Source organism: Corvus cornix, chromosome 1, assembly GCF_000738735.6.
Source record: "Corvus cornix cornix isolate S_Up_H32 chromosome 1, ASM73873v5, whole genome shotgun sequence".
NCBI classification, from domain to species: Eukaryota; Metazoa; Chordata; class Aves; order Passeriformes; family Corvidae; genus Corvus; species Corvus cornix.
In genome coordinates, this window is record NC_046332.1 from 48330847 (window position 1) to 48356847 (window position 26001).

Sequence of the window (26001 nt, forward strand, 5' to 3'; positions counted from 1 at the left end):
TTGCTCTCTCCACCTCTTACTATACTTCAGGTTCCTATGAATTTTCTTACTTATTTTCCTAACTTTTCCCCCTTCCAGCACTGTTTTCTTCTCATTATCTGCACCCAGTCCAAGGTGACTCATTTGTATTCACACATTTATTTGACACTATACATTGAAGCACTTTTCCTCAATTTAGTCTCTTACACATGTGACAATTCATTTCATCTGCAGGTAGTTCAGTCTCAGCACAATCCAAAGCTTGTATTTTGCTTTCAAACGTTTTCCTGTGTACCTACTCCTACTTGTACTTACTACTATTGTCCCATTTTTCTGACTTCTGTGAGTAAAGCCAGGACTCACTCAGGAGCACCTCACAATTTTCAGTTTGCCTCAAATATTATATTTGCCCCTTATGAACGTGGACAGACACTGTCCACCGTTTCCTTACTTATCTGTATCACAATATGGCCTAGAAATCAAAGTCTAGCACACTTAACTGTTACCAGAATAAACAAGCTGCCCCTTATAACTCAAGGTTGACAAGAAAATACAAAACCCTTACAGACAAACCACAAAGACGGCACTGCTCACTATTATTATGCTCAGTGGTCTTAGAATAACACCTATGTGTTGTCAAAATCCTTGCAGAAATTTGCAAAAGATATTCAACAGGTTAAAAAAATGGAAAATATTAGTTTTGCAATAAACATATACAATACTCTTTCTGAACAGAATGACCAGTATGGGATAAAGGTCAAGATGTACTCACTGGATCAGTAAGTGCACGTGCAGCTGCCAGTGAGAGACAAACAATCCAGCAGTAAACAGGAGTGTATAATACAAAGATAAGCAATCTATTTTTCATGAACTAGGGAAGAAAGAGACAGTGAATGGACATATTAAGAATGCAAACATTACGTGTATTATCTTTGCAGATCATTCTGAAAGCTCATAAAATGAGTCAGGGAAAAGAATACTGCAGCAACTGAAAAAAAAAAAAACAATGAGGAGAACCTGGACAGTACGAGCTATAGGGACAAGAAAATGTAATTTACGTTGAGTTCCTATGAAAGAAGAATCTGAAAGCTTTAGATGAAGATCTTATTAAGCCATCTCAATCACACCCATTCAAAAATGTCACCCAGATTTTACAGGCCCAAGTGATGATCAGAAAGCTGATACTGCTCATGTAACCAGAACAAAGGTAAAGCGAACAGCTTTAGGCCCAGTTCTGCTCAAGCTAATAAAAGATGTGTCAGAGGAGCAGAGGTTTTGGCCTGGACAAAGACAAGCCTGGACTAGAGGCTTTTACACAAACCCAGCGGCAGATGGTTCTCTGTGAACAAGGAAGCGCTTGGGAAAGTCGAAGCAAGGAGAGACAAAGCAAAGATGGGTACACAAAACACAACTGAGCAAAGTACCAAGGACAGAGTGTTCTGAAACCTCTACAAGAAAGCCTGGAGTGAAGGAGTTTGAGCCATCTAAAGCAATAAAGACACTGCAGGAAAAAAAGAGAAAAGAATGTTACAGTATCCCTGAGGGACAGACTTCCTCAAATCCATTATAACCCCAAGGCTGTAATTTATTGGCAATAGTGAGATATATACATACAGCTCATTTAGATGTTAGTAACAAGTGCATTATTTAATGAATATTGGACACAGACATATAATGTAGCTGAAGACGACATTTGTCTTAAGGATTTATAGGCACTAGAGTGGGCACAGAAGTTGGAACAAGTTTTGAGCCTTTTTGAGTTGTTCCTAGTAGGACAAAAACAATTGAAAATTACACCACATAAAATTGCAATTCCATCTTCAGGAAAGTAATACAGTAACTTGTATTAACACAACAGAAGACATTCTCTGAAGTATATATTAAGATGTTCCAAGGAAGTGATTAAAAATGTTCACAGCCCTTCAGGATTTAAAACTCAGAGATTTAAAAAAAAATTACAAAAATAAAAAAACTGAAGAGCCTCCAGGAGAAGCAACTACATAGGGAATATAAGACAAAAAGACAGCATTCCTGTCAAGATGGGTTTCAAGAAATAAAGTATGCCAAACCATCTGGATACAAGAGGGAGGTATTCCAGATTGAATCTTAATGTAGATCAGTTTACTGTAACCCTCTCTTCCATTTCTGTAGTTGTGTTCTTTACATCATTTATGTTTTCTATTTGAAATATTATAAATATGGTAGTGGGGTTAAATTTTATCTAAACCTAGATTTAAGTAAAAATAATTTCAAAGTAAACCTGAACGCTAAGGACATGAAGAAAGCTTATGAATGAGTCAAAAAAGTTTCATATAGATGAATGTAAAAGAAACCATAATGCCATCAGTATTCCCCCACCCTGTCCCCTAACTCAAAACTTCTCTTATTCCCATTTATGACTGTGAACTGTCATTCACTCTCTCACCCTTTTAATTCAGTAAAGAGCCTGGATTCAGCTTTTAGACAACCTCCTTGTAGATACTAGAAGGCTGGTGTAAGGTCTCCCCAAAGCCAGCTTTTCTCCAGGCTGAAGTCCTGTTCCCTCAGCCCCTCCTCATAGAAGTGCTCCACCTCAGTGGTCTCTGCTGAACATGCTGCAGCTGGTCAACACATTTCCTCTTTCAGTGCAGTACAGGAAACACTGCTCAAAGCTGGACACTGTACTCCTGATGCAGTCTACTGAGTGCCAAATAGAGGTGAACGTTCACTTCCCTTAATGCCCTGGTTTATGCTCCTCCTGCTATCACCTGGGTGCTGTCAGCCTCCACTCCTGCCAAGACACTCTGGCAGCTCATGTGTGGCTCCCGGACAGTCAGTACCCAACATACATCACTTCTGGAGGTTAGTCCACCCCACGTGCAAGACATCTGTTCTTGCTGAATTTTCTGAAGCTCCTGCTGGTTCATTCCCTTGGCTGACTGGGTCCCTCTGCATGGCAGCCCTGCCCTCAAGCAGGTCAACTGCACCTGCAGTTTGGTGTTCACAAGAGTTCACAAGGCAGGAGTGTCTCCTCTTCCAGGTCACTGATAAAAGATATTAAACAATCTGGTCCAACAACAGAGCCCTGCAGGTCTGCTTGTACCCAACCTGCAGGTTGGAAACCAACCATTAGGCACGACCTCTCAAGTTTAATGATCCAACCATGAGTTCCCTGTTTAACCAACCAGCCTACAGGCTCATCTGTTCGTTTTCCCCATTCCTGAGATGGACTATCTCTGTGCTTAGAGGAACTGGAATCTGTAAAAAGCCCTGATGAAGAAAGCTCAGACAAGGGAAGCTTCAGCAGCTTGGCAAGGGGCATGGCACAGTTTCCAGCTGGCACTGTAGGATGCTGCAGTCTACAGGATCTCCACCATTATCTAATTTAAAAAAAAAAAAAATCCTTCTGTTTCTTCTCCTACCATATGTCTGTCTACAGAATACCTGAATTAACATTGTTTTCCCCACAACCATACCAGGGATGTTAGGGCTTTCAGGTCAGGCAAAAGTCCAGGGAAGAAAGGCATGTCTTATCAGAGTATTTTCAATTGTTAGTATATAAATGTACTTAAAAATTATTCTCATTTTAGTCATAATCCTTCCTTGGCACTGAGAATTAAATGTGCATTTAATATACCAATCCTTGGATCTCTTCAGAAAGACAAAAATATTGCAGGGAATAAATATCTGTTCAAAAAGTGATTTGGGATTTGAAGGTATTTTTTGTGCTTTTTTATGATTTCTTCCTCTAACTACTATGACTATGAAAAGTTCATTTTTTAATTCATTAAAACAGCATAAAACATATCGTGGCCCGTATCTGAAGAGAGGAAAAAAAATCCCAGAGTGTCATTTTCATTAGAATTACAATGTTCAGAAGCGTCACTTTCCTAGAATACTACCCAAATCCTTAACAAAGCTTTATGGGTGGTTTGGGCCTTTTCTTAGGTCATAATTTTATTTCCAGTATTGAAATTCTTTCTTTGAGTGACAGGCGTGGATTTTTTTTCCTGTATGTGAAAGGATCAAAACAATCACCAGGTATAAGCAGTCACTTGCATTCCCTTGATATGCAAATACTATAAACATGCTTTTCTTCACTGAGCCATTGCCTGTTCACACCTGGTATTGGAATGAGAGAGCAACACGGACACACACGAGCAGTCACAGAGTGAAAAACAGTACCCAATATACAGTCACACCACCTGAACTACTACACAACCTGCTGCAAGGCTGACACTGCTTGATAGTAGTCAGATGAAGGTACTGTAATCTAATGTGACATTATCCTGAGGGGCACAGGTCCCAGTGGCCCTGCAGGATTAAACTGTTGTGTTTTATCACTTCAGAAAATGGAAGGGCTTTTCAGAAATAAAGCCAGGGGAATAGACACTCAAATGAAAAAGTTTGTTATATACAAATAGCAAGGTACAGCAACAGTGTGGACATTCGAGTGAAGCACAAGACAGTGAAACACACATCACATGTTTGACCAGACAGGGACAAGATCACTAACTGAGGCCCCTTTCTTAGCTGATAACAAAAGCAAAGAGCAATATTCTGCTCCAGATCTCCCTCTTTTCCAGTAAGTAGTAGTACCAAATTCCACCAGGATGCATATTTCAGAGATGACAACTTCTCTTGCAATATCTGTTCTCAAAAATTTATGAAACACATGCAATAAAGCATTTAGAGAACAACTTAAAACAATTTCCACATCTTTCAGTATCACTGACACCATTTAGATTAAATAAGGTATTTGCTGGTTTCTTTTTCCCCTTTTTCTGTTTGTTTCTTTCAGTAGCCTGAATGTTTAAAATAAAGTTTAAAACAAAACCAAAAGCAAGCAGCCAACCAACCAAAAAACAAAAAAAAAAAAACCCAACCTAACACATTAAATGAAGTATTTAAGTGAACAAAATACAGGTTACTATACATGTAAGGAACAAAAGGTTAACTTGTGACCCAGAAAGTTGGATGGGAGAACATAACATTGCACATACACTTTTAAAGCACTTTTCCCTGTTACAAACAGCAAAAACAGAATAAACCTTTCCTTGTTTATTGTTTTTTGCCTTACAAAAATCTGATCAACTGCTCCTCTCCAAAGTTACACACACACAATAGCCCGTTTAGCATTTGGGAAGAATTATTTTCTTTGTTCCTATTTAGCAATCTCATTTCAATTGAAGTGTCTTGCTATTTTTAAGTCCCTCTTAACCCAAAAAAAAAATTACTTTCCTACTTCCACCCAAGTTACTGAGATGGCCATTTTTGTTGGTATTTCAGGTAAGCCTGATTTTCAATACAAATCTATACAATCACAACGATTCCATCTTCAGATGAGGGCAAACATTTAAATGAAGTCAGAAATGCAGAATGATAGCCTATTTTGGTAAAACTTCAGAGGTATCTCCTCAAGCTCCTATGTATAGGCAAACTCCCTATCCACCACAGATGCCAAATCAGTCATGCATGGACTTTAAAATACAAGGAATTCTGATGCAGTTTGGTTTCCAAGAGCTAAAGTATCTAACAGCATTTTTACCATTTTGATGGTGGCAAGCTGCAGCAAGGGAAATTCTCACTGCCCATGCAGATACAACCTTCCCAGTGAAGGTAGGTTAAGCTCTGGTCCTAAGAGGCTGCAGAATAAGCATCTTTGGGCACGGCCAGAACTCAAATGCACAAGGCTCAAGCAGCATGATCTGAGGTTAGCCCTGCTCTGAACCACCATCACAGCTAGCTCTGCTTTGGGCTACACACCTTCAGAGGTCTCTTCTAATCTTAAGACTCAAAATCTACAAATATGGATTTTCTTACTTTTATTTATCATTTGTATTAAATGCATTGCATGTATCACAGCACTGGTAAACTGAATAGAGCTTCAAAGTTCATGTTTGGCAGCCTCATCAACAGTTTTAAGCCCAGCTAGTAAGTTCTGGAAAAATGATTTATTATGGGTCTAGAACTATATCTCTGTATAACAAATTCTGACTTACAAGTTTTCTATGGGACTCCAAGAGTTAAAAAGAAAAAAAATCTTTTATTCTACCTTAGCACTTTATACTATTACTTCACTACTACAGCTGATAGCTGAAGGGCTAAACAAACAAAAAAAACATTTTACAGGAATAGGTGAACACCCCCAATGCCTCCCACACACATGCAATTACAGTTTTATTAAAACTCATGTCCTCTCTCAGACCAACAGATTTTTATTGCTACAGAAACACTGTTTCTCTGACTTACTTCCTCCCCCTTCTCCCAAAACAGAACCTGTTGGGAGATGAATGTCTGACAAATATGGCACCAGGAATATGAGAAGAGAGAAAGTATATATTGTATCAGAAAGGTATGAAAATGAAAGAAATTTATTTCCTAAACTCTCTTCTTGGTTATTCAATTCCATCAGAAGTCTACAATAGGAATAACTACCTAAAATGAAGACTATTTAGGAATTCATGTGCCTTTCATTATTAATATATTCAGTTCACTAGATAAAAAAAATTAGAAGAGTGCTTCTGTTTTGCCTGACAAGCAACTAATCCTTTAAGCTACGTTCACCGCTATGATCCGACTTGGAGATTGGCATTGTCTTAGTACATTGGTGGTTACATAAATGTAAGCAGGCTTGGATCTCTAACATTCAGCCTGCTGGTCTTTTCATTAGGAGTGTGCATTTTCTGTTACCTTTGGACTTGTGTGAACACAGGCTATCGATAAAAGGGATGCTCCCACTCTCTCCCCTTTGCTGGGGTCAGATCTAGTGACCTACTATCATCAGATGACTGGGTTTAAGCTGGACATATGGAAAAGCTTTGGGGGAATTTCTGGTAGATTACTGTTCCCTCAAATCACTCAGTGGCTAATTCCTCTGCAGGCAGAAGGACCACTAACTAAATCCTGCTATAAGGACATGGAGGAAACATGGCCAATGGAAGGCAAGTATTACATGGTTAATCATGTACAGACATGATAACTAGATGGGAAGGTAAAGGGAGAAATAGATTTTGTCTACTGGTTCATGTGGAGACATTCAAAACCCACCTGGATGTGTTCCTGTATAACCTGCACTAGGTGACCCTGCTTTGGCTGGGAGGTTGGACTAGATGATCTCCAAAGGTGCTTGGTTTGGCTGTCCACTTGCCAGGAACACAGATAAATGCACTGTCTTGCAATCATCTTATATACTCTGGCTTTAGCTACAAAGCTTCCAGTGAGATTTTGAAGACAAGGGCTGGGGCAAAGGAGATTTTAGAAGCATAGATTTGAGGTCCTTGATCTTCCTAGAATAAGCCTCCGATGAGCTGGGCCAATAAAGTTAAGCCAAAGCAAACAGCAGAGACTGGATGCAATTAATTCTCAAATTCAGTTTATCCAATTCACATACACATAAAAGCAAAGCAAGCATTTCAAGTATTTTGATACCACAGCTTGATTAGTAGCCCAGATGTACTCCATACAATAGCAACAAATTCTTGTTTCCATTTCACATGCATATCTATAGTTTGGAGAAACAAATGCTACTCTATCAAGCAAAATGCTTGATGCTACTCTATCAAGCTGTACAAAAACAGTGCTGCTGTTCTGGGAAGATCAGAAAATGAAGCTGGACAGGGCAAGAATATATTGGGATATTCATACATAACATTGAATGGAGAGGTTTCATGCTTTTAAGTGGTGCAAACGTGTAGCTAACACAGTGATGAAGAATAAACAAATAAGGACTTCTGCCTTTCCCGGCACAACAGTCTCACCCTGACTGAACAGAGAGAGCCAATGAAAGGAGCTTTGCCACTCTGAGTGATCAGACACAGCACACAATGTATTTCATGGAAATCCAAATCAGAAAATACAGCGCATTGCCTCAGGTAGCTTCTTCAACTGACTTCGGCTCAATTTTATTAAGGCATTATTTTGCAATTTAAAAAAAAAGCAGAATTCCTGTGGAAGTCAGAATATTAACTTCTAAAACTATGTTTTAAAGCCAGCTCTAAATTGCAGTCAGCAAAGAGCTGGTTTCTAATTCTAAATCATTTTCTGCAATTCTTTTTTTTTTCCCTGAATACAGATTGTTTTGCTGCAAACTGAGCAGCAGAATAGAATGATTACCTGACCTGCAATAACCTTCTTTCCAGGCTTTTGTAAATACCAACTTCTTTCCTTGTCTCATCATCCCTTATATAAATTATAATCAAGCACACAAACAACATAACACTAAAATCTGCCAGGTCACCCTGACACCGTTACAGAATAGATCTTTTTTATTGTGAAGACAACACTCAAAAACAGAGAATGATTTTAGCAAACTCTACTGGTCTAAATGACCATCCCAAGGCACTCATGTAAAGGAAAATAGAGTTCCAAAAAGCTGTATCATCTCACAGGGTCAGATAAAGCAAGGAGAGCGCCCGACAGATTAAGTGAACGCCACGTGGGCTGGATGTCAATAGGATTAGAGTGGACTTTGGTTGCCGCGAGCAAAGACTCCACATGCCTCGCAGAGGGGTCGCTGCGAAGGCACATGGCTCGTCCTGTGGGGCAGCTCCAGACCTCAGTGGGAGGAGATGAAAGCCAAACCAGAGGAGTGCAACAGGGGAAAGGTTTCAAATACATTCCTCAGCCAGAGACTAAATATAAGGAAGTGTCAGACAAGCTATTGGAGTTTCAGATCAAAATAAAAAAGCTTTTTGTCAACTCACAGAAAGCCTACTGTGTTATTCTTAAATGCACGCCTCCATCCAGGCAACAGCACAAAATGGACAGCTGGCTAAACCCATCCAGAAAAAAAATAAGCTTCTGGTGTATTTAACAGATGGTGACATGGGTTATGAAATTGGTCTTTGCCTCAGTCTCCAAATATTATTTTTAACATAATTGAGATATAATATTTAAACACCCTTAGAATAATTCTCAGATGAAACAAAACTAAGCACTTACTGGAGTGCATGTATGTATATAGATTCTATCCTATTCCACATTTCTGTTATCTGAGAATAAAATCTGTGCTCACAAAAGCAAGGAGTTTTAGGGTTACTTTATTGTACCTAAATATCATATTGCTTAAGAAAAAGAATTACAAACAATTAAAAATTTCCCCTCATTCATATAGCTACCAAGTTGTCTTCTACAAAAATGTTCTGGAATGTAATGCCATGCAACCACATGCAATTTTCACAGAGAAAATAGTAATGCTGTTAATCTTTGTTTTATATCACAAGATTTGGGAGGGGGAAGGAGATTTGTTTTTTATCAATAACAAAGATCATTCCCTTCTACTCCTACATAAATCAGTCTTAACCTTTTCACACGGCACAGGAAAAAATGAAGGTGTCCTCTCAAAAAAAATTGGTTTAAATTAGGCATTTTTCTTAAACTTGCAAATAGACGTCTGTCAATCCTGAGAACTCTTAACCAGCAAATTTAATGCCACAAAAAACAACCTCAATTTGGGCTCAAGCTGAAGTAGCACAGCCCCATATTTCATCAATTTAAAAGGAAAGCAAAACACGGAACATAACTACTTAACTGCAATTCTTTATTCTAATGTTTAAAAACTCTGTTTGAACATGTCTAAGTAATAAATTTGTTCATTTACAGTGACTGTAAATGCTGAAATTACAGTGACATGTAAGACGCTGAAAAAGAAATGTGAATACACACTAAGGGAGGTTTAGATTGGGTTTCAGGAAAAAATGCTTCACTGAAAGGGTTGTCAAGCACTAGAACAGGCTGCCCAGAGAAGTGTTGGAGTCAGCATCCCTGGAAGTATTTAAAAGATATGTAGATGTGGTGCTTGGGGACATGGTTTAGTGAAGAACTTGGCAGTGTTGGGCTAACAGCTGGACTTGATCTTACAGGTCTTTCTCAACTTAATGCATTCCATGATTCTATAATTATTAGACTTCCAACATTCAAATATCTATCACTACAGGTTGGGCAGTCAATTCTCCCTAAATATGTAGTATGCTGATGCTACAAATGGACAAGCTACGTACTTCAGAGCCTGCATCAATTACCTAGGCTGACCTCTCCAATACATTACATTGGGTGAAACATTCTTTTCACATTAAAATTAAACCCTAGAATTTAACATTTAATAAAACACTGTGCACATTCTATTAACAGACATGTAACTCTTAAACATAAAATAATTTATTCATCATCAGTCTTCAAAGAGAAGGAAATAAAATTAAACGAAGACATACAATGCACAGATTTAGCAATATAATGCTTTCCAAAGCATGGAAATCCAGAACTATGTCACAGCTTTATCTTGCTGGTAATTTTCAGCTTAGTTTGAAAAATAAAAAAGTCATTTAAACAAATCTGCCTGCATTCAACAATTATGATACACTCATCCTCAAATAGAGGCTGTATTATAAAGTATAACAGCCCATGTATCACAACAGAAAAGGGATGAAGATGAACAAATATACTTGTGGGCTGATAATTTTTTGCTCCTTTAAAATTCAAAATTATTTTTAAAAAATCTGACTCTTCAGGTCATGTGTTATTTCCAGGGTTCCTGATCTATCAAATTCTTTGTCCATTTTTCATTGACCCCACAACAGAATCTGGCCATACAAAAGAAGTCTGCTAGAAACAAAACTGCAAAGTTTAGTTTTGTCAAAGGAATGAAGACTATATTTGGATATATATCTATTTACACAGTTACCATGTGAAAATTCCTCTACATTAAGTTCCTCAAAACATGAAGTGGTGCATAAGCAAAGTAACTTTCTTGATAATTTATGCTGGAAAGGTTCCATTTATGACCATTAGATTTCTACTTCAACTTAAAAAAACCAAACCATAACCAGCAACAAAAACACAACAAAAAAACACCACACACACAAAACTAATGTTTCAAAACCTAAATTCAGACAGAAGTGCTAATATGAAACACAGCATAAAGGCTTCACTCAATCTGTAACTCAACCTTCAGCAGTACTTAAGTATCAAAAGCTGCCCTCCAAAATATAAATGGAAAACGTATTTATCAAAATATAAGTATGAAATTTACTCCAGTATCCAACTGGAGAAATTGTATTGAATTACTAGGGCAATGATAACAAGCTTCCCTGCATTTATATCTTATATAATGCCAAAGAATCCTCATTATTTAATTATGTAAGCATAATTTTTCAACCCACTCATATTAATTTCTGCTCTGAGGATATGAAATATCTTGCAAACATTTCAGGTCAAATGTCAAAAGAGACCTGTCAAGCTTCAAGCAGTAAGCTTCTTTCATGTAATCTAATATAAAAACCCCCAAACTAATCCATATCTGACTTTTTTTGCAAGATTCCATTATAAAAAATTCAGTTATTAAAACAATGTAGCATTGGTATAGGCAGTGTTCTTTCTCTCCTGGCTCCACAGCTGTGATTACACACCTATGCAAAAAGACACCACATTTCTGCTGTGATTTTTAGAACAGTTCATTCAAGTCCAATTTTATACAACAGATTATGATGAGAATAGATAATGCACTTTAAAATTTTTCAGAATTACCCCAAATTAAACTGCCGAATTTTCATTTGCTTGATAACTTACATTACTTTTAAATTTACTGTGCTAATGTGTATAAATTTCCATTTTCTTCTTTTTAACAGGCCGTGTGCAACAGCTTAGATGGGATCACACTTAGCAAAGATCTGCAACCACACTGTACCTACTTCACCACCACAGGCAGCTGCACACTATTTCCATACAGTTGTAGTTAGGAGCAGATCTGCTCCATTCAAACAGCAGAAATGTATTTTGAATCCCAGAAGATTTTCTTTCTTTTGCAGTGTTCACATCTGTAGGTGTGAGAGTTTTCTGTTGGAAATAACAAAGCTGGTAGAACTGTGATTACCTGTAAATTGAAACATTTAATGATCTTGAAACATTACTTAATGAATTTAAGCTAGGAAAAGACAACCTACCTAAAAATCAGTATGAAAGGATTGGAAATGAGGTTTTACAAAGCCCCAACAGCTCAAAAGAATTACCTAAATATATACATCTAGTGCTATTTCCAGATGATGTGAAATATTCCCTTCATACAAAGCAGCTGCATCTCCTGCAGGGCATGGGTCTCCTGCAGCTCATGTGTCATTGCTGCCTGCCCTTTCTGGCCATCCTGAGAACGCTGGCATGTGCACACTGGCACTGGATGCCATGTTTAGGCAACTGAATCATGTGCTTGAAGCACTATTGCTTTAAAGCCTGTATTTGGTACGGTAAGATTTACTTTTGCCAGAAGGTGAGATAATGTTTACATGGACACTTCTCAACAGTTTTTCCACCCAGCAAAGTAACACACACAGACGGCTTCTCTATCTCCACTCAGCAGCATTTGGATATGTTTGTGTCTGGAAGGCAGAGGAAGAGTGAGGGTGTCCTTCATCAGAAACCTCTTATCATGTGACAGACTAAAAGCTTAATTAAATGGAATTTTATCACTCCAAGCACAACCTATGCATGGTAAGAGAAATTTGTTAGGATTCCTTGACTGTTTCTTGCAGCCCATTGTGCTTGTACAGCAGATTACTGTCCATAAATAAGCCTGATGGCTTTGACACTGTTATGTTCAGTGTCTGTACCTTTATCACTACATGATTGTGTAATCATGATTTGTCTTTCCCTTTTACTCCTTTCAGCTGCTACCACCACCCATCCTACAAACTGGTACAGCACTCCAAAATGCCTACATTGACAAGTGAATGCCATCTTATCCAGCAACCCAGCAAGAACTACTTTGAAACGATTCAAGAGACTTCTCTTCCCTATCCCAATGGCTGCAGAGACTGGGGTTTGCCAATACAGCTTCCAACAGAGCACCACAAAACAACTGCTCTCTTTATCCAAAAGTTAAAGATAGGACAAAAATACAAGACTACTATATTTTTGGATTTTGAATAAGTGATTTTTGCATAGAAAATTTCAAATTGCCAAGACAAAGAGCTATGGGTCTTCCTAAAAACTGTATCCCATTTTTTGGAACATGTTACAATCCGATTTTACAAGAGAAACTATGATACAAAAGACAGCAGGAAATGCTGTGTTCATTCAAGTATAATTCTCTCTCTTCCATTTCCTGCAAAATAACAACTAGTCAAAGAAAAGAAAAGACAACTTCAAAACTGTACTGCACCAACGACACCAATTTTCCTTCCCTCTGGTCTTCATTTCTATATGCTAAGAATTACAAGATAGAAAAAAAAAAAAGAAAATTCTTGTTCTTTCCTGAAGAGAACAATAAAGGGGAACAAAATCACCTCCAAACCACAAGTTCATTATAAATAAAATTCATAACCTAGGACACTTATTTAAGCATCAAAGTCAGGACTGACATGCAGGAGCAGAATCAAGTATGAAAGGCAGCAAACTATTTACCTACACTCTGCCTTATCTGGCACTACTCAGCACACTCAATTATTCACTTTGGTGCCTGTCTGTTGGTTGTGGGCTTTTTTAAAGCTGACTTTGAATTTCACCAAGCAGCATATTTGCAGATAAAGGCACTGACTGATAATCATTCTATGCTCTATGCTTAGGGCAAACTGTCTTTCCTACATTTCATTTCCTGGAAAAAAAAATTAATACAGAATTTAAAGGAGATAATTTAAAAATAAAACTAAATCCCCATGTCCTTGAACATTGGAAACTACTCTGGGTTTGTCTTCTTCTCCTGAGATTGTTTCAGATTTAAACTGAGGGAATGCTATTTAAAAAGTATGAAGACGAAAACTGACAGATATATTAAGTCAATATTTGACAATAAAGTGCTCAGAATTACTGCTTTATTGAAAAATCATCAAAACTACATCAACAAAACCATGTGATTCTCAACTAATAAGAGTGGAAAGAAATACTAACATAACCCTAAAAAACAGCTTCCCCATATGCATTAGCCTCAAAACTTGCTTTTTACAACTCCTTAACAAATACAGTTACAACCTTTCTCCAAATGTTCTTGGGAGCATCTCTCAATGTATAAATATTTTGTTGTCTTTTGCCTGATTTTAATTAATTCTCTGTCCACAACAAGTCTTTTGAAATAAACTCTTCACATCAGCAAAGAGCATGCTGGTTTAACTGAAATGCTGGTACAGTGATGTTCTGAACAAATGAGACTGACAGGCACAGAAGATGCACCAGAGCGGAGCTGGCCTGAGAAATTTCAACAGAATTTGAGTAAAATATGAAATGTCATTTAAAAAAACAAACCACAAAAAACCACAAGAAAATCTTGGCCTTGTTTGAATTTTGACTCACCGCAATTCAAACTGTAAGATTTTATTCCCTGTAGCTCTGCTGCAGAGTTATCTAGCATAAGAGCACATTTGAGTGAAACTACATTACTACAACATCCACCATTTTTGATAAATAATAACCTTCTTTATAAAAATAAATGGATTTTTTTTTAAGTACTTGTTAAGAAGACTAGTATCACAGGAAGGCTGAAGATTAAGACTTATCTTCTAAAAGAGTTTGAACAGTACAGGAAGATAAGACAGCAATCCAGTCTCTGAACAATGAGGAAGCGCTGAATAAGGGGAGGGGTAAAAGCAAATGGTTCTGGAAGAAGAGACAATTATGCATTTACACCACAGAATGGATAAATATTGTTAAACAGTCAGGTATTTAGGACCGGTTGTACTTCATTTAACAAGTCAAGGGAGTTCCCTCGATATGGGTTTTCCATGTATGCCACAGACTGCGCTATGGTACATATACCACACTCACAGCAGCAAAACATAAAAGATAAAATTGAAAGCCACAAAAATCTGTACTGAAAGACAATCTCAGCTTAAAAATGCCAGGCTCTTTGTAGAGAGATATTTCAGCCTTCATAGTTAACTCAGGGAAAGTTACAGCTGCACTTCTGGAGTCCACCCCCACCAAAACTTCGCCCTTAAAAACTTTCCACTCCTTACTCCGGCAGTTAGGTGCAAGGAGCACATATGCTGGGATCATCAAGTGCCTGCATGGGAATGCTGGAACAAGAAGTATTGTGCAACTGCACTGCAGCCCTCCCTAGGGATTTCCCTGGCTACCCCTTGAACCACCTTCTCCCTTCCTAATAAGAAGAAACAATTCAAAGGTGACCCTCTCCAAATTAAAACAATTTTGCAAGTACCTGCTGCCACTTTCACCAGAGCCCTCATCACAACTTTGCTCACAGTTTACAAAGCATTCCACCCACTACGATGGCTATTTTGAAACTCCAAATAATTTCAAACATATGTAATTTGAAAAAAAAAAAAAAAATCCATTTGCAGACTTAGATGAAATCCTAATTTGTATAGAAATATACTGGCCAGATGCAGTAAGCAGACAGGAATCAAACCCAGTTCCAGTTTCTCTTTATTAAGAGCTCCTAGCTATCTTGCCATTAGTTATGAAAATGAGATCCTCAAAACAAAGTCAAATAGCTCAGTAACAAGCTGTTCTCTTGGTGCCAGACCTAGCATATTGCACCCAAAAACCCCAGTCTTATGTCTAGACAACTAGAAATACCCACTAGCATAATTATTTTTTGACATAAAAGCTTTCCTTCCTACTTTCTTGAGATTGAAATGAACTAGCATAGAGCTGAGCTTACATAAAATACTTAACATATCTTTAAGTTATACAGGTGGTCTTTAAAACACCTTTTCTTGGAAATCCACAGCATGAAGAATACACATTACGGCACATTTTGGTACAAAAACCTTGAATATTCATGTCAAACATTATTCCACTTATGTGTTGTAATATGGGTAGTGGAAGTTACTCATTTTGTCTTGGACTTGATGTTAACTTCGTTACCACTGAATCATATGGACTCAGCAAATGTGGATTTATTCCCCATACCTAAAATATTTTAATAAAGCTTTTTGCAAGCTTGGGGTTTATTGCCAAAAAAATACCTATATAAGTATGCAAAGTATAAATCACTAAAACTTGCGAGTCCAATAAAGTTTGTTTGCATCACAGATCAATAACCCAGATTCAGAAGTGAGAGCTAAGCTTTCACTGTCACACCACACAACTGTTACGATGCACAGATTAAAAGCATATAAATTCACAGGCCAAATTATGTAAATACTCAATTTAATATGCCCTAAGTAATGTGTTGTGCATCAAATACAACCACCGAGCAATATTCCAAGAACTAGTTTTATTTTGATGTTACTGCCCATACAAATATAAATTCTATAAATAAAAGAAAATACTGCAACTAGGTATTTCAGAGTTTAAAAGCACACAAAGGCTTCTAGATACTCTCTTATAGTATATAAAAGGTAAGCATGCCTAAAAAATCTTGGGTACTATTTAATCTTCACAGAAATACTGAAAAGAAATGCTATTTTAGAAGAACTATTTTATAGTAATGTAATTAATAATAAGCTTCTTGAGACTTAGTAGTATATGCCACATATATTCACATGTAGATTGGCACTAATGTACTTTTAATAAGAGAATCCTGAATTTACAACCTCAGCTATGAAAGAGTTTTGACTAGAACTGCACTTCACTATTTTATCACTATTCCATTATTTCTCTATATTAAAAACGTATGTCAGATTAGGTGGTACCATCTACAGTATATATTAAGTATCAGAAACAGATTATGGTGATGTGGATCTCGGCCAGACCACAAAGCATTACAACATCACAACTTTGCTGAGGAGATACCAACCAATGCTACAGTATATGGCTTTGAAGTACTGTTCTTTTTGAGATGAAACACGCTGTTCTTCTCAGTCTCAAAGAACACATAAAGCTTCCTTCTGTTTATTTTGAAACTGGTACCCCACTTTTATCAAGTGCTTGAGATAATTTCTTATGCAACATGAAACAGTTAATATTGCATAATGAAGACCACAAAAGAGCTTACAGAAGAACTCAGGACTACCTTTAAAAAAAAAAAAATAAAAAGGGAGCTTAGCTTTCCTTTCCATCCAAATTGTCAATAGATTCACTGACTAAAATCCAGATCCTCAGCTGCAGCTAAAAAGCACCCCAGTATAAGCCCACCTTTGTTCCTCAGCAGTGGTCCAAGCCCTTGACATAAATTAGACCAACTCTCAGAGAGACCAAAACCATCACAGCAGGTAGACACCAACACAAACACTTCCAGCTTGCATTCCTTGTGTGAACATCAAGTATCATTTTGATACCTCCATCCCACTGAGGTACAGATTCCTTGTCAGGCAGTAGTAAAACAAACCTACCAAACTCCTAGACTGAATCTCTGGTTTTACTTGGTTAATTTCTATGGGATACATAAAACTCAAGGAGTTTCTTGCTCGCTTCTGTCTCCATAACAACAGTGTCATGGAATAAACTCTAAGCTAAACTCTGCCACAAGTCTTCCATTTAATGCTAAACTGAATCTCCCAAATAATTTTAAGTAAGCAGCCAAACCAAAACAAACCCACAAATGTAATCCTGTCACTGGCAAGCTATTTTCAAATTTCTTTACAGAAAGTAAGAAAAAAACTCCAAGACACTGATGGCAGTGTTGGAGTTGTGCAATCTGCCAAATCTTCATTTTACACAAAGTTTCTATCTGTGGAAAATGTACACTATTTTTTTAAATCACATTCTACCATACGTGCAGAGTCTTACTACAAACTGAGAGCAGGTCTTCACTGTGGATGGTGTAAAAGCAGCAATAAATTTCTCCTCTGTCAAGGAGCTAAACACAATCCCAGTTAGCGACCACAAAATAGACCAAATTTCCACAAATATGTAAGAGTTGTCAGCTGCAACATTTAAGTATTTCTGCAGAACTACACTTTTCAGGTTCAGCAGACCTACAAATAAGAAGGTCTTAACTTTTTCTTTAAGCATTGCTCTCAAAACCAAACAGACCTCCTAAATAATTTATCTTCATTGTTAGGAAGCTTTTATAGCAACTCTTCTCCTACTTCAAATTTCTTTTCAGATATGGAAGTGCACAATGCTATTTGCAGAACCTCAGCTGATGTCTCAGAAACCTTTCTTTTACCAACTCTTGGAAAGTCTTGATTATTCACGCATTTTTTCCTCAGTCCTTCCTTACAATCAGCGCTTTCAACACTTAGTAGTACATCTGTGACTTTATATTTGTCTGGAGGTATACCAAATGAAAATGTTTCAGCCATTGCTTTAAGATGTTCTGCAACATATGTATAACTGAAGCTGTCAAAAATTAAAGACTGTCCTTCTAGAAGAATTTACAGAATAATTTTTAACAATAATTGAATTCCAAAAGACAGATCTCTAAATTATGTGAAAACTTGTGAAGAGCAGGAGTCTTGAAGTTTAGATTTGATATTAGCATAATGACATTACAATTTCTCATTTACATGCTGCTCATTTTCCCACGCTTCTAAAATGAAAACAGCACACTCAGTCATATCCCTTTAATAATTATGATGAGCTAAAGTTTACCCATGCAAAATTGTGGCAGGAAAGGCTTACTACTTTAGTAGGCTCAATTAATTGCTGTAAAAACAGACTTAATGTGAAAAAGAATACTGATCAGCAGCAATGTCTTTCACCATATTCAGAATAAGAAATAACCAACCTAGTGGATCCAATACTGTACTCAGAAGAGACTGAAAAATAAGCTGAATTATCTCTTTTACATAAAACCACAAGAATGATTAGTCACATTCCAGATATTTCTGGATTCCTGCAAGCTGGTGTAGACTCACAGGCTCAGTCAGAACTGAGGTCTCCATTCTGCCCACTATTGCATAAGCAGATATAGAGACATCTCCAGAAGTTTACATTCTGAGTTTTACTGAGTAACTAAGCTGACTGACCAGAAGTATAAAACAAGTAAATCCCACTGACAGTTACTGTGACCATGGCTTTCAACATTCACAGAAGTTATACCTAGGAGGAACTCTCAACTAAAAAAAAAATAATAAAGCATACCTGTAGTAATTTTGTTCACAGTATCATGAAAGTATTGCTTACCAAGTCCACTGCAAGGACCACATTCAGACAGGCTAAGTTCCTACTGCAGCCTTAAGCCAAATCAAGGAAGTGAGATATGGGCTTCGACTGATCGAAAATTTAGGTTTAGATATGCAGAAAGCAGTCACAAGCTCCATGGTGAAACCTGACTTTGTCCCCAATTCCACATCTGAGAGGTGCAACTTGTCCCCATTCAAGCCCTGACTGACCTGTCCAGTTACCAGATGATGTCTGCCAATTTTTTAACATGCAGAATTGAGCATTCCTGATGTAGATATGATCGTTCTCCTACACTCACGTATACTCAGCATTTGTTTCTTGCCTCTCAATCCTGCTGGAACCTGCCAGCAGCTACTTCCCAGCATTCCCAACATGGGAGGAGTTAAATCTCCTTCAGTATACATCCCCTCCAGTATTTCATGAAGTTAGACAACAAAAGCAGAAAAAAAACAGTTCAAGTAACAACAACAAGGGTGAGTGGCAGGAAGGAAGAAACAGTTTATACCATCAGCCTACACTTCCATCTGAAGTATAGAGCTGCACCAGGGCCCAGAGTGAAGATCAATCCATCCACAGGCTACAGCTACTCATCCCCAAAGAAAATGAGATTAAGGTCATGCAAACATTGTTTCAGAATATGTCAGATATATTAGTAAGTTACAAAGTTTCTACTACAGTGCCAGACCTAAAAATGTCAGTTGTTGCTACGGTGGTTTTTTTTGGTTGGTAGATAAATAGGTAAACCATTTTTTAATCTGTGAAACAAAAAAAAGGTGGATGGGGGAAATGATAAATACAAATCATTTTGGAATATACCCAAATATATACGCACTGAAGATGAGCTTTGGTAGGTTTATCCCTGGCCACTGCTTCAGATAACAGAGAAAGTTCATTTCATTACAAGAAGTACTGCAATATGCTACAAAGGCTCAACTGGCTTATATATTGGCTCAATATATAAGGAGTCAGAAAGAAGCTTCTTCAAGCTCTTCTTTCTAACACAGATCCCACCAATTCCTTCTTCAAGAGGAGAAAAACAAACCCAAAACAAACACTGATAATGGCAAAAGATAAGCTACTCATTTCTGTTACAATCAGCAAAGAATTGTGGAAAAAAGGGAAGGAAAAAATATCCATACAGAAAAACTCAGTTAGCTATTTTTATCACAAAATGTAATGTATTAGAACTTTCAACATGTGGGGGATACAAAAATACAGAGAAATAATCATACTTTTATTGCTAAAAAAATGTAAGGGATGAACTTAAGACTATTATAGACAAAGGCTACTAGGAATACAGTAATTTTCAAAACCACGAAAAGGAGCTACTGAAGGCAAAAGTAAAAGCACTTAAAACAGAAGAACAGAGATGCAGGACTTCTCATATTTTGTTCTGATACATTAAAATGCTATGGTGAACAAATTATTTTCTAAGTTCCGATCGTATTACAACACTAATGCACCTATTATTCTTAGATGAAATCGTTTAGATTGAATGATGGACAACAAAACTCAGCTGCCATACAACCAGCTACTCCTTTAAGTCTCTCTCATCTGCACCTTATTCTTGGATGCCAAAATTCCCTTACTGATGTAGCATCAGTTTCATGTCCATCCTTTTCCACTGCTAGCCTCCATTAATATGTGTTAAAAAGGAAGTCCCTATATATGTTCAACTATTAATCAACATTCTATATTAAATTTCCTAAAAAAGAAGATGCACATACATATTTCCACTAAAGATGCTGACACTAACAAGGCATGAACTGAGCAGGGTTTCTATTAGTTATTCTTCTTCTACCTACTGCCCCCTTTAAACACTGGCCACATACAAGCATTTTAGACCATATACTCCACGCTCTTTTATGTCTGCAAATGTCGCACACCAAACATTCAGTTTTCTTAAAAGTAATCTCTCCCATACCACCTACATCTCTTAAGTATAGCATATGGATTGAAGAGCTGTGCACATTAAAAATTAAAACCTTTGTTTGGTAGATTCCAGCATTTTGCTGTTTACCAAATGCAGAAAAACCCAACAAACCAACAAGAAAACAAACCAACAATAAAAACCCCACCATGAGCTAAAAGCATCACCCTCTGTTACGACTCAGACAGGAAAAGAATTGGATCTCCTAGAGGTCATGCAAAGAACTGCCCAGAAAGAAAGTGCTGGCAGAGCCTTTTCATACCTACATAAAACACACTGACTACAGGAAACAGTGGACACCGTTAGTACTTTTTAGTCATGCAGGCGGCTTTCTGTGGACTCCTAAAATCCCTGAAGAATTCTAACTATAAGGAGAAATATCACAGGCACACAGAATACAGAGAAGAAGCTTCCCACATTCTGGTGATAACTCCACTAAAATAAAGGGGATTATTCAATTGAGTAATAACTTCTTGACTGAGCATAAGTTTTTCATAGATTGCTTTAAAATTGTCAGCTATAGTGTTTAAACAAATATCAAACCATTTTCATTTGGTCCACTCAAAAAGCCAGTGTGATTAATTTCACAAGTCCATAAACCACTGCATGTCTATTTATCACTACAAAAGAAATACAACTTGCAAACAGCCCTGCTGTTATTCACAGTCAAACTCTAACTGCTACCAAATGGTAAAAATGATAAATTACCTGATTAAATTACTGAACATAATCAGAGGTGCCCTGCTGCCACTACATCAGTGCTTATGTGAAAAATTGAGCAAAATTAGGCTCTAGATACGCAGTTTAGTCTTCAAGAACTGCCCCAGACATGTCTAGTCCTAATGAAGTTAATGAAACTACTCAGGTAGAGAGGTCAATATTAGCAGGTTTCATTCCAGGAGTGGAGTTTTAAGCTGTAAGTAGCACACATTGCTAAGGAATAATGCACCACAAACTTACAATACCCGGAATGTGGTGTGTCACTATCCAATTTATTAGTGGAATGCAAATTATAAAGTACTGTGTTAATTATTTAAGAAGTGATGTTGAAATGGTTAGGTGGTAAAAACTGCTGTAGTTCTGGAAACAAGTCAACTCAATGTCAGAGAACAGGAGACTGAGTCAAATTATGTCTACTTAGAAATACAAAGCTTACTGAAAATCAGATCATTTACTATGAATTTATGTATAGCAGAACATTCTCAAAGGTGGGACAGGAAGACAAATTAACATATTTTTAAGAAGCAGCAATTATAATATTATTATTATTATTATGAGCAGGTAAATTCATGAATCTGACATAAACAGTTTCAAACATTATTATTATAATACTTATGTAATTCATAGCAGATTTACTAAGTAAATGGAGTCTTCATAAAATGACACTCCATCACACTCATGCCAGCTCCTACAGAAATGGGAAATCAATTTTTTGCAAATGCAAATTACACAGTGGGTGGGTAAGAGAAATGCAAACTGCAAAATCCTACACTAAATAAAAACATATATAAACATGGTGACAGCCTGGTAAGAGCTCCTCTTCAAATAGCTAACGAATGGCAATCCCATTTTCCTTCCTGAACGAGCTCCTTTCAAATATGGAGGATGGTGACAAAAGGAGACCAAAAATGAGTTTTCAAGTAATCTTTTCATAGAGTAATATTTATTTGTTGTAATTAATAACTGGAATTTCTACAACACACTTCAAACTTTCAGAGAGAAACTGCATCTAATAATGCAGAAACTAAGAGAAAAATGATCCCATGACAGGCCAGAAAATATCTATTTATTTAGTTAAATTCTACCGACATTGGTAACATCTTCATTCAAATGTTTTTGTAATGACTCAGTATTTAAACATCACTATGTATAACAAGCTTCTTCCTGATTTGAATAAACAGAGTAGCACTAGGCCCAGCTATCCCGAGCAGTGGTATTCTCATTACACTGTAGCAACAGAAGGAAATAGTTTCCATGGAAAAAATTGTATTTTGCCTATCTTAAAATCTGTGTACTTTGTAGAAAATGTCAAGCATTACAAGCCTAGTGGCAGCACCGGGACTCCCAAGCAGGCAGGCCCTAGGAGGAGCACGGAGGTGGCAGCTCAGCCCAGGGTGACAGGAAAGAGGAGTGTGCTTCATGTCACAGTCAAGGGACTCCTCCAGGCAACTTAAAAAGCAGCACTGAGATTTGCACCTAATCCTCCACAGCCCAGGCGCGGATTTCTGTGATATAACGCTAGACAGACACGTGCAGGAGAGAAGGGGGTTCAAAAAGCTCTAACAGTCTGGGAGACACTAAAAAGAAATACATGAAAACTGATAGCTGAAGAGCTTATTGCCTCTGAGTTTAAATCCTTTCATCGCTCTTTTCATCCAGGGGAGGTAAATTTTATTTATAGTATTTGAGAAAGGCAGGGGGAAGAAAAAAAAGAAAAAACCTGTAAGCTTATAACTGCTGTTTGATCATCCTCTGTATCTTACTGTTTCTGCTTTTTTTGGTCAAAATTCACTCATTGTGACTGCTGTACAGAAGCTGTGAAGGAAACACTGAAAGCAAGCAACTAAATAGATACCATTATTTCAATAGCCCACTTGCCATACATATCCCAATTAACTGTACATCAATCACTTAGACAAGGGCTACTCGTTTTCATTGTTATCACTACCGGGGCAGGTTTTACCCGCAAAACAGAACTTCATCCTGAAATTAAAAAAAAAAAAGCATAGACAAGTCCTCTGCTTTTGGGGAGGAAAAAAAGTACCTTTAAATGTGAACAGCTGTGTGGAGATACATGAAAATATTCTGCTGTGAGAATAAAGAATTAACATATCAAACTGCAGCTACAAGTTCGTGGGTGTTTTTTTCCAATTAAGTGACTTATGAAAATATATCCTGATTTATGGAAATGCATACAAATGGAGAAAGTCGTGCTGAACGGAAGATTACCTAGCAGACCTGATTCACCCTACCTCTTCACGCTCTGTTATATCTTCCTATTTTAAATGCATCGAGCCGAGTATCCAATACAAGCTGAAGTACAGTCCGCCATAAGAAGTACTAGGAGTGCCCTTGAAAAATGTCCAGATTGCAGCTAGTGCACAAAGGACCTCGCCATGAAAATAAAGCGCATGAAGATTTCTCTCTCGCTGTTGAGCCGGCAGCAAGTGAAGAGATTAACTTCCCACCAACATCGGAAGACAAAGCGTTGGCAAGACACAAGCCAAGTTTAAGAGGTTTAGAAAGAAAGAAAGGAAAAAAAAATTAAAAAAGAAAGAAAGAAATGGGTCGAGCAATTCATCCCGAATGCTCTGCTTCGTATTTGTCTCCCCCACAAAAAATGCTCGACTGAGCTGAAGAGCCGTGCCACACGACCCAAGCGTGAGCACTCCGGTACTGACTGCCATAGGTAAGGGAGCCTGGCATCCCCCTTCCCTGGCTACACGGGAGGCGACGCTGCAGATCTCCCACTCCACCATCAAAAAGCGAAGCAGAACCAGCATCAGGGGCGGGAGGGAGAAGGTAATTAACTGGGAACTTTATGTTCCTTAAATATGCAACCAAGACCTTTTTTTTCTTCCCACGCCCCTCTTCTTTCCATGTTCTCTGTCAAAAGCAGGCTGAAATAAACGTTATTCTATAATAAAACTATTAAATAAACAGTACAAGACTCACCATATCAGCTGGAACGCTGCTGGACATTTTGATGTTACCCTAAATGGCTTAAAATCAACTTTAAAAAAAAAAGAAAGAAAAAAAAAAAAAAAAACAGAGCAGCAGCACCAAGAGCAGCCTGCCGGAGATCTTCAAGATGCAAAACCGGTGTCAATATCGGAGGCAGCAGCTTCCACGTCCCCTGCGCGAAAGAGAAGAGGTGCCCGATAAGCAGCGGGGAAGGCGGCCGGCTGAGGAGCAGGAATATCCAGGGGCAGCGGTGCCGGGCTGGACCGGAGGAGCCAGCGGGAGACCAGAGATGGCAGCAGATCTCTGTCAGCGGCGGCAGCAGCAGCACCAGCGGTGCCAGGTAGACCAGGCAGCAGGACTACACCGCCACATGAGCTGCGTGTGGGCTTTTTCCCCCCTTCTCTCCCTTCGCCTTCTCTCCCAGCCTCGACAAATGACGACGGGATGATTCACACGGGATAATAGTGCGTCCAAGTCACCTCCTCAGTCGGCGCAGGCGACCCGGGCACGCAGGCAGGACCTGGCTCCTGCCCCGGGCGGCGGGGCAGGGAGGCGGGAGGGCCGGGGTGGGCCCGGGGCCGCTGTGGAGGACGCCGGGCTGCGGCCCCCTCTAGGCGGTGTGCGGCATCCAACAGCGCCCGGCGGGGACGCGGGCCGGGGCGGGAGGGAGGGCGGGCGGCCGGAGGGGAGAGCCCTCCCCCGCGGCGCTCGGCGGGGGCCGGGGGGCGTTCGACGGCGGCCGCCTCCCGCAGCCTCAGCTCTCCGCTCGCATCGCCGCCGCCGCCTCCTCAGCCCGCCCTCCCTCCCTCCCCCGCCTCGTCCGCCGGCGGGTCCGGCCGCCCCCGAGAGCCGCGCTGCGAGCCGGAGGTGCCGCTCCTTCAGCGCGATCCTCGCCCGCAGCCGCCCCCTGTCATCTTCGGCTCAAGCCAACATGGCGCCTGCCGAGCCGAGCGAGGGGACGCGGCAGGGGAGACACGGACCCTCCGCCGCCGCCTCCGCCACCCCCGCTCCCGCCGCGTCACACGCCGCCGCCCCGCGCGGCACCATGGGGCTTGTAGGCGGCCAGGGCCGACCGCCGCCGGGGCGGGGCCACCCGCCCTCCGCAGGCCCCCGTCCCGTCCCGTCCCGTCCCGTCCCGTCCCGTCCCGCCCCGTGGCCGGAGCCTCTCGACCCTTCCGCGCTCCTGCAGCTCGGCCAGGGCGGCACCCAGGGGACTCCGCGGCACCGGCTCCCCCTCCGGGCAGCAGAGACGCCCCGACCGTCACGTGAATGGGCGCTTTCCCCCTACGGGCGCTGCAGCTCCCTCAGGGGCGTCGGGCGCTTCACAGCCCCTGCCTCCCACAGCGGGTGCCGTTCCCGGCGTGTCGGCCCGCGCTGTCCCCTTGGACGGCTTCCAAAAAAAAAAAAAAAAAAAAAAAGTGATTGCCATAGAATGTTTAGGGTTTGGAATGGACCTTAAAGATCATCTAGTC

General features: G+C 39.3%; 1 protein-coding gene across 1 annotated transcript in view; it reads right to left on the minus strand.

The window, feature by feature from the left end:
* Positions 1-25187, minus strand: part of UBL3 (ubiquitin like 3) — a 58810-nt gene extending 33623 nt beyond the window's left edge. The window contains exon 1 of the mRNA XM_010400288.2: positions 24521-25187. Coding sequence (XP_010398590.1) covers positions 24521-24547 — 27 coding nt within the window. The 5' untranslated portion in view covers positions 24548-25187. The remainder of the gene's footprint in view (positions 1-24520) is intronic.
* Between the last annotated feature and the right edge of the window lie 814 nt (positions 25188-26001).